Source organism: Grammomys surdaster, unplaced genomic scaffold (assembly GCF_004785775.1).
Source record: "Grammomys surdaster isolate TR1022 unplaced genomic scaffold, NIH_TR_1.0 309109, whole genome shotgun sequence".
Taxonomy (NCBI): domain Eukaryota; kingdom Metazoa; phylum Chordata; class Mammalia; order Rodentia; family Muridae; genus Grammomys; species Grammomys surdaster.
Genome location: NW_021625950.1, coordinates 43,247 through 52,867, shown reverse-complemented (window position 1 = coordinate 52,867; position 9,621 = coordinate 43,247). Strand labels below are relative to the sequence as shown.

Below are 9,621 nucleotides of genomic sequence, written 5' to 3'. Positions count from 1 at the left end.
GTATGGAGAAGCTGGGGAAAGGCTTAGGGTTCACAAGCTGAGGAGGTATTGGGATGAAGGAGGAGAACTGAAGAGGGTATGGGAGAGAGGAGGAATTAGGGTTGTGGATCTGGCTAGAGATGTTGGGTGAAGAAGAGTTGGGGAGAGGTAAGAAGCAAGGAGGAACTCAGGATGAGAAGCTGTTCAGGGACAAGAGATGAGAGAGACCTGAGGAGGTGTGAGGAACAAGGAAGAAATAGCTACTGGAGGAGCTGGGTGTGAGTTGAAGCTGGGAAGGAATTGGGGGTAAGGTTGATCTCAGAAGGGGATGGGATTAGGAGCTGGGCAGATGTAAGAAACAAGGAAGAACTAGATTTTAGGGGTGGGGAATCTAGTGGTAAGTAGGTAGGAATGGGTTAGGAGGTTGGAGAAGCTAGGAGGGCATGAAGTAGGGAATACCTGGGAAGTGACTAGAAGCAAGGGAGCAGCTACTGGTGAGGATGAGCTAGGAGGTTAGAAGGAGATTGGGAGAAATTAAAGCTAAGGAGGAGCTGAGGGAAGGCTAGTAGCAAGGTGGAGCTATGATGTGAGGATGATCTCAGGAGGAACTGTAAGTGAGAATATGCTGAGGAGGTATGGGTAACAGAGAAAATACAGTAAGGAGGAGCTTATTGTCAGGATCTAGGGAGGTCTTAGGGATTAGAAGTTTCTGGATAGTGTCTTCCAGAGGAGCAAGTACCTGGATATTGGACACAGATGAGGAGATTTGGGGGTCCTTGGGAAGGGGCTGGGGACAGTTAAAGGGATGAGCACCTAGAAGCAAGGAGGAACTAGGGTGAGGAAAAGCTCTGGGTTTGGGAAGCGCTTGTGGGGAAGAGAACCTGGGAGAGGAGATGTAGAAAGGAGGAACAGAGAGTAGTTAGAAGCAGGGAGGAACTGAGGGAGAAGAGGAGCCAGGGAGAAATTACTGGGAAGGGGTAAGAAATGAGGGTGTGAGGTAAGGTGAAACTATGGAGAGAGTAGGTAAGGGGTAAAGAAGACCTAGTGGATTCAGGGAATTGGGAAGAGATTGGAAGAACACAATTGCTGGGGAGAGATGGGGTAAGAAGAAACCAGAGGGTAATGACAGGCTAGATTGAGTAGGGAGTGTGAATCCTTAGAAGTTGAAGCAGATTTGAAGGAATAAAAGCATGTAGGAGCCAATGTCAAGGAGGAGCCCAGTGCCAGGAACTAGGTGTGAGTCAGGAGTGTGGGGCCCCGGAGCTATTGGAACTAAGTAGAGTTGAGGGACTAGGAGTGGCAAAGGGCCCAGGGAAGGGGGGTTCTAGGAGCCCTGGTAGAGTTTGGGGGTTTAGAGGAGCTACCATTTGTGGAATCCAAAACTGGGAAGGGAGAAAAAGACCAAAGAAATTAGAAGGGGGACAAAGACTAGGAAGTTAGTGGGGAGGGCATGGCCTAGAATAGGGAAGAAATAGCTATTTACTGTATAATTACAAGATGATTCAAACTGGTGAGTCTCTGGTCTAAACTTCCTGCATACTGGGATCAGAGGCATGTACCACAACATTGAGCTTTTTCTGTTTTAATTTTGTAAGATAGGATCAGCCCAGGCTGTCTTAGCTTGGGTAGGCCTTAAAGTTGCAATCTTCTGCCCTTGCAGTCTTCAGTATCTCAATATACCAAGACTTTCCTCCACTTTAGAGGTAGGGTTGTGCTTGAGAAGATCCAAGGGCTTCTTACATGCTAGGCATGAGCTGCACTGTTGAGCTACATTCCCAGTGCTATAAAATTTTCACTTTTAATATTCATTTTGTTAGGAGCAGATTTTTGGCATGCTCATGTTCTATTTTTCCAGCAGTATATATCTTTGAAAATGACATACAAACTTACATATTTGCTCAAATTTATCAAGAACTAGCAAAAAGAGATACACAAAACACAGAACATTGAGTGAATGGATGCAAACGTGGTCTAAGCTAAAACCACCATTGTTTAAACTTCTTTTTACATTGACAATTGACAATTGTTTTTTTAACAAGTTGTTTACCTGAGATCCACTAAAGTAAGAAAACCAACATTATTCAAATATGGACATCCTGATTTTATATGATAATTTTCTTTGTTAATTTAAATAATGCCTTTGGATTTGGATGGCTTGAGAGATTTGTTTTTCTTATTGTGCTTTAACAGAAAAGGAACAATTATGTTTCGCCGTCGAGGTGGACTAAGGGACCCTGAAGAATTTGAAAGCACACCAACTGAGGAAGAACATCTACCAGTTTATCCTTTTGATGATGACTTTCAGCACCCCAGTGTTTCACAACAGAGTGACATTGAAGGTATAAGGTGTCAAATGTTGGGGGCTGGTAAGCTGCCTCAGGGGGTAAAAGAATTTGCCATGTAAACCACAGAGGACCTGAGTTTGATCCCTAGAATCCACACAGTAGAAGAATCTACTCCAGAAAGCTGTCCTCTGATTGCTACATTGATGTGTGTGGATATACCTAATACTAATTTTTAAAAAATTTAAAGCTTCTAAATGTTGAGTATTGATGATGTCTCTTAGTTCTTTTGTTTTGAACATAACACACTTAAAATTTGTTAGTTTCTTCCATGTACTTTGCTCTCATCTGATCTTCATATCCCCATATCTATGCTCTAGAAATCCATGTAGTCTTGCCATTGAAGTTCTAACATGTCAATCAATAATTGATATATAATTTACTATATTATTTTATCCTAGAAAAACTTGGAAAATTTGTTTCTATGAATGACCATTAATTTGATCTAACTTCATCTGTTAAAGAAAATTTTGTATTCATGTATCTAATACAAAAGCTTAAGTTGTCAAATATCTGTGAATGAGCGTAAAATATACTGTTTCATTGCAATTTCTTTTTTCTTTTCGTAGGTTTTTCAAGGCAAGTTTTTTCTGTGTTACAGCCCTGGCTGTCTTGGACCTCTTTGTAGACTAGGCTGGCCTCAAATACCCAGAGATCTGTCTGTCTCTGCCTCCAAGTGCTGGGATTAAAAGTGTGCACCACCATACCTGGCTTAATTTCAGTTTCTTAAAATAACATACTTAATTTCAAAAGTATTTTTCTTTTTCTTTTCCTTGTCAACAGAACTGAGTTCAACATCTGATTCACTTGGGAAGATAAGTCCTGTAGAACTGTTTACAGATCCGGGGTAAAATATTAAAAATTGTTTGTTGAATAATGTACTTCAAGAAATGTTTGCTTTGTTTATGTAACAAGTAGCATACATAAAATATTTGATGTTTGCTATTTCTCCCAAACTATTCTACCTTATAAATCCTTAATTAAACAGTGTTTTATATCCAGCAGAGTATTATATGCATTCTTGGGAAATGCTCTATTATTGAACTACTGTAACAGCTTTAATAATTTTTAAAAATGTGGTTTCTTCATAGGGAAAAGGTAGAGGTCATCCTTGGAAAAATTGGAGGTATGCTTTTGGATAGCGTTATATTTTTATAAAATTGTTTAAAACTACTTAACTATTTGCGTAAAATATGTTAGCCAGTGTGCTATATATCTGCTCTTCAATGCCTTGTTTTCATAAGATTTTTCATAAATACTTGTGATTTAGCATCATAGATATTCTTCCTTAAATGTTTCCGTGGTGAGAGATGTAAAAACAGTGTTTTTAGACATGTGACTTCAGTGGAATTTCAGAAGAAGAAAATAGGAAAAGTCTTTATACTTCTTTGAACAGATGAAGTAATGTATTATTTCTGTATATCAGTTTCTTCTTTTACTGTCTATATTAGTTTTTTAATTCAATTTATTTCCTAGGATTTATACTGTATTCCTTTCTTTAGAGTAGGTAGTATAAAATTGAAGCTTCTAAAATAACTCCTTGTTATTATTTTAATTCTAATAAATTATAATATGATGTGAAACTTTGATAGACAGTAAGAAATTTAAAATACGAGCCAAAAAAAAAAAATCCCTTGTGTTTTAAGAACAATGTTAAGGATCAGTTATTCTAGCTTTCTTGGAGGGAATATTCACTGTTGTTTATCTTGTTTTGAGAAAGTCTTAGTATGGGGTTGACATCAACACTGTAGATTATCTGACTTAACATCACAGATGTTGGCATTATAGGAACAGACAAAACCAAGGGAGCAGGAGCAGTACTCTTTCAAAAGTTAATAGAGGACAGAGAAATAGCTTAGTGGTTTAAGAGCACTGGCTGACCTTCTAGAGGAATCCAGTATGATTACCAGCATACCCATAGTGCATACCCATAGTGGCTCACAGCCATCTGTAACTTTAGTCCAAGGGAATCCAATGCCTTCTTTTGGCCTCAGTGGAACCAGGTTGATGATGCTCTGGCCTAGATGCAACCAACCCTTACCCCTCCCCCCCAAAAATAGTTAATATTAGACCCCTTTAAGGATTACTCATATAATCAAATTTTTGGAAGAAGTACATGTTTTATAATCTGTTGTTTCATCTATGTATTAAAGCTGCTGAGATCATCTCTTTCATATATTTACTACTATAGGAAACACTTTTATTTAGCTGCTAAAATGATAAATTATTGATATAATAATGGAGCTTTGCTATGGTTACTAAAAGTAACTGGTGAAAAGAATATTTTTTTCCTTATTGAGTCACAGTTTGATTATGTAGCTCTGGATGGCCTGAAACTTGGTATGTAGGACAGGCTGGCCACAGATTGAATTAAGTGCTATATACTACCATTCCTGGCTACCACAGAATATTTAACATTTGAATTTTTGTATGAACTGCTTGCTGTACATCAGGGTAAAAAATGCCCTATAGAATATTGATGAAATATAAAAAATAACCAAAGCATACTAAGAAGATACAATAGGCAAGCACTTACCTACTGAACAACAGCCTCGGCTTCTCATTGACAGTCTTTTTTACAAGTAATTTTAATAATTTTATTAAGTTTTTTGGGGTTTTTTTTGAGACAGGGTTTCTTTGTAGCCCTGGCTGTCCTGGAACTTATTCTGTAGACCAGACAGGTCTCGAACTCAGAAATCTGCCTGCCTCTGCCTCCCAAGTGCTGGGATTAAAGGCGTGCACCACCACTGCCTGTCTTACTTTGGTTTTTAAAGACAGGTTTTTCTCTGTGGCTTTGGCTTTCCTGGAAATCACTATGTAGACCTGGTTGGCCTGAAACTGACAGAGTTCCACCTGCCTCTGCTTCTCAGATACTAGATTTAACCTTTTTTAGATTCTATTTTAAATAAATATTTCATTTCTTACTTGCAAGCAGTATGTCAGGCAATCTTGTCCCTCCAGTATAGAATGCTTTATTATTTTTTTTATCTAATTCTGTTCTCATAGATAGTCTACCTTCTCCCTTTGTTTTGATTATCATCTCTCCAAACATCAGCAGTTAGAAAAAGCCTAATTGTGATGTGGTTGCACAAAATGATTAGGACAAGAAATGTTTCAGATTTCAAAGTTTTAAATTTGGAATGTTTTCATAGAACATTGGTATTGATGAGTAATTTACTCAAATTTGTAATTATTTGAATATGTAGGAACAAAATAATTTTCTTTAACATTGAATTCTAATCAACATTAATTTTTACTATAGTTGACATTAACCGTGCTCTTAGTGCTAAGAGGCAAAGAATGGAGACAACTTCTAGACAAACTTTTGAAGGAGTTGAGCAGAAAATGAAAGAAGTTTGGAACTCACATGAAGATGCAATGTAAGCTTTTCTTTAAGAACCATGTTTATATCAATTTTTAATATATACTGATACAAATCACTCAAGGAAAATGCTATCATCTGTTTATTTGGGAATCTAGTGAAAATGTTTGACTTGAGTTTTCTCTAGGAAGGTACCTCTGTGACCTCCTGCCTTCATAGAGTTGGTTCATAGAAGCCAGTGAAGATTACGTTTTTTTCCTTTAAGTAACAACTGAGGCTTATTGCTCCTCAGTATTCACTCTTTAAAATAGTTGGATAAACTTTAAATGAATAGCATCGAATAACTGTCAGCTAGTTAGCTATGGCTGACAGTGTAGAGAAAGGTCAATTTGAACATGTTAAACACTTAGATCTTGCTTTATGCTAAATTGTGGCTGTGCCACAATGGGGAGTGGGGGAATGAGTGGAACATTTGCGCTTGTAAATCATTTGATATTTTTGTGGAAATCTACATTCAGTAGAAAAAAATGAAAAATAAATAATTTAGAGATTATATTTTCTGAAAATTGATATGTATGACAAAACTTCCCTAGTTTTCAAAAGCTGCTGCATGAGAGGGACATTTATGTTAGGAAAAGGTACTTCTGGAATCAGTATAAATCTAATTTACTTCTGAGTTTTCCATCAAAATATTTAACTATTATCTCTTCTTTATACTGTGATAGGGTGTCAATTCAATTTTGTCTCAGATATTGTTTTCATGATAGTACAAGAGGTAACATTATTAGTGAATGCTGTTTTCATAATAGTATGAGGTAAAATGTTATTATGTTTTATAGGGCACAGCTTAATGCAGAGTCTGCTCAGGCATTTGCAAATCTGTTTCAGCAGTGGAATGAGGATTTTAAGAAATTTCGAGAACAACATGACAAACTAGTGGTTGGTATCACAATTGCAATTAATCAGTTATAAATAAATCTCAAGTAAGAATAGTGAAGCTATTTGAGTTGAATGAACATCAAAGGCTTGTTTAGAGATTGAAATGTCCAAGAATGAGGGATGTCTTGAAGATGATTTCCTAACTTGTGTAGAGGTTATTTTAGAACTCTGAGGAAAGGGAAACATAGAATGTGAGGAGTAAAAGAGTAGCCTCACTTAGACATAATGTTTGCTAAAGAAAAATCATCTTAAAATGTCTTTTACTGAGTTTAGAATAGTATTGTTTCCTAAATTTAGTTTTAGGGTTTAAGCTGTACCTCAGAGGAACTACATTTGCCTTGCATGTACACAGCCCACAGCAACAACCAGCTCTTACCAAATTGTTAATACAGTTTTTTTTCTTTTGTATTTGTAGAAGGATTTTCAAGAACAGGAGAAGATTTTTCAACAATCTAGATTTATTCGGAACCAGAGACTGAAAGAAATTAGACAAGTACATGAACAATTCTTACAGGTATGTTTACATGATAATGTTATGTTCCTTAAAATAAAATGCACATCTTTCCTTATAAGAATATAATTTCCATTTTTGAATTAATTGTTTCTAATTGATATGATAATTAGATATGTAGCATTTTAATGGTTTCTTGGCAGTTATTAAAGACATAAGATGGTAAGTTGTGAAATTTCTATAGATACATACTTGACATGCAGTATAGCCATACTTCATGTTTAGTTATTGTTTTTTACTTAACTGAAAAAGAGAAAGTCTACATATCATTTCTATGGTCTTTGTCTTTATAATCCCAGTATATATTAAAGGAAAGACTTGAAATAAATCTTAAAGATTTAAGGCAAAAGATGCCCTGGATCTGCAGTTAAAAGTTGCAAGCTGCCTTGTGGGTGCTAGGAATCAAACTCAGGTCCTCTGGGAGAACAGCTAGTACTGTTAACTGCCTAGTCATCTCTCCAGCCTCAGGAAGGAGCCAAATTAAGTTAAACCCTTTTTTGAAATTTAGTAGGGAAATGTCTTCTGGTATATTAGATTTTAGAATGATTGCAGTGGCTAAAATAACTTTATACATTAATTTATAATGTTAACTCTGAATTTAATAGTTAAAGATTAAAAGTTGTTGTTTGAGAATTAGGCATATGCTGGTAAATTGAAGTATAAACAATAATTTTAAAATAAGTACTTTAAAGAACTTTAATTTCTACACAAGTTATTTTATGTTTCCAAATACAGCCCTTGCCACTTTGCTCTACTGTGCCCTGAAAACAGTTTATCAATTGGCACCAATAAAAGTATCTGCTAGATAATGCCACCAGATATTACTATTAGTTAGGAACTTTAGTATAATTTTAATCTTTTCATAGCCCATGTTTTCACATTCAGTAACTCCTGGAATTCTACCATTTTTATCCCAATAGTATTTCATTATTTCTTTAACTCTTATTTCATAAATAGTTCATGCTATTCAATATTCTTATGACCCTTTGCTTATACTATGAGAGCTGTTGTTTCTATTCTTCAGTGTTTCATAGCCTTGTCATATTATAATTTAAAACATGTCTTTTTCCCTATACATTTATTAACTTTCCATTTTCTGTTCTGAAGAAGCCCCATGACGTGAATCTCTTTTGAGGTCACATTTATTTCAATTGTCCGTTAATACACACACCTTTCTACATAATCATTTCCTCTGTACCTGCTGTCTGGATATACTATTATTAACCTCACTTAAATATTTTTAACTCCTTTTCATTAATTCAAATTGGTTCCTTTGTCGTGCAAACTGGAAACACTTCTGTTTGTAGTTTATATTTATAAGAAGCTGCATTGTAATTTCCAATATAAAGCTTTCGTGTTGTTTCAGTTTAAATTTTTATTTTCTCTGGAAAAAAGGGAGCAATTATGTATTATCATCTTTTATTTTCTCCATAGTACTTAACATGGTATTTGTCACTTGGTTGGTGATTTATCTCACTGGAAAAAATGATTAGAAAAGATTTAAAATATCATTTTAAATGGATAGCGCATGCATACAATATTAGTGCTGAAGAGACTCGGACAGATGCATGGATGGACAGTTGGAAGGTAGCCTGGTTAATATAGTGAGACATTGTCTTACAAAACAAAAATATTAATATAATATTAATTACTTGAAAAGGGATCTCATTTTGTAGATTATTTTCCCCGTTAGTAAATTCATGTCACATTAATTCACACTGACTTTTGGTCTTAAGTAGATTGTAGCTTGATGTTTGAGAAAATTACTAGAACTATTCACAATTACGATGCTTGCTAAGAAGACCCTGCCTTTCTTTATTTTTCATTTTCTTTTCCTTAAGAAAAAGTGCATGTACTGCACAGGCTAGCTTTCAAGCTCTCCGTCCTTCCTGCTGTGCTTGCAAACTTTGTGATCCTGTGCCCAACTCTCCCTTCTCCTCTCTCCATCTTGACCTTAATATTCCCTCAAACTATTTATTGAACAGAGAGTACCATTGGATCTTTTATAATTATATTTGACTGATGTCTGAGTTATTTTAATCTCAACAGGAATTTGGGTCTTGTATTGGAAATTTTTTTACTTGAAATAATGTCTATTACTTCAATAATTAAAATTCACTTTTGAAATTTTATTCAAAAATTTTACAACTTGAGGTGAAAAGATAATGCCATAGGGATAAAGTAGTAGCCCTTTGTATTTTAGAATTTGGAAGACCTGGAGAAGAGGAATGATATTCTGCTTACTGGGACACAAAGTGAACTTAAAAAGGAAATTGATAAGCTGTGGAGAAAAATTATGAAAGAATCTGTAAGTTGTATTTCAAACTGGAAAAATGAATTAATGAAAGCACTTCCTGATGGATAAGTACCACTAAAATTTAAAAAATAAATCCTTGTTCCCTCTCCCCCTCCCCCTCCCCCTCCCCCTCTCTGTCCTCCTGTCTCTTTTTAAATAGCAGCAGCAGGAAATGACGAGTGGTCATCAGTCTTTCCAGTCCGTGCTCTTTTGATGGGAAGAATATTTGAAG

At 35.6% G+C, this 9,621-nt stretch overlaps 1 protein-coding gene across 1 annotated transcript; it reads left to right on the top strand.

Annotated features, from left to right (window-relative positions):
* The first annotated feature begins 1,075 nt into the window (after positions 1 to 1,075).
* On the top strand, positions 1,076 to 9,603 carry LOC114616202 (synaptonemal complex protein 3-like). The gene is made up of 9 exons (XM_028761718.1): positions 1,076 to 1,080; positions 2,170 to 2,318; positions 3,105 to 3,168; positions 3,413 to 3,447; positions 5,584 to 5,701; positions 6,483 to 6,582; positions 6,998 to 7,096; positions 9,297 to 9,401; positions 9,550 to 9,603. Exons 1-9 carry the CDS (start codon positions 1,076 to 1,078, stop codon positions 9,601 to 9,603), a joined length of 729 nt encoding a protein of 242 aa, XP_028617551.1.
* The last annotated feature ends 18 nt before the right edge of the window (positions 9,604 to 9,621 follow it).

Coding starts and splice junctions, on each gene's coding strand:
- LOC114616202 (XM_028761718.1), top strand. Junction 3,448..5,583: donor CATCCTTGGAAAAATTGGAG/GTATGCTTTTGG, acceptor TTTTTACTATAG/TTGACATTAACCGTGCTCTT. Junction 6,583..6,997: donor AACAACATGACAAACTAGTG/GTTGGTATCACA, acceptor TTGTATTTGTAG/AAGGATTTTCAAGAACAGGA.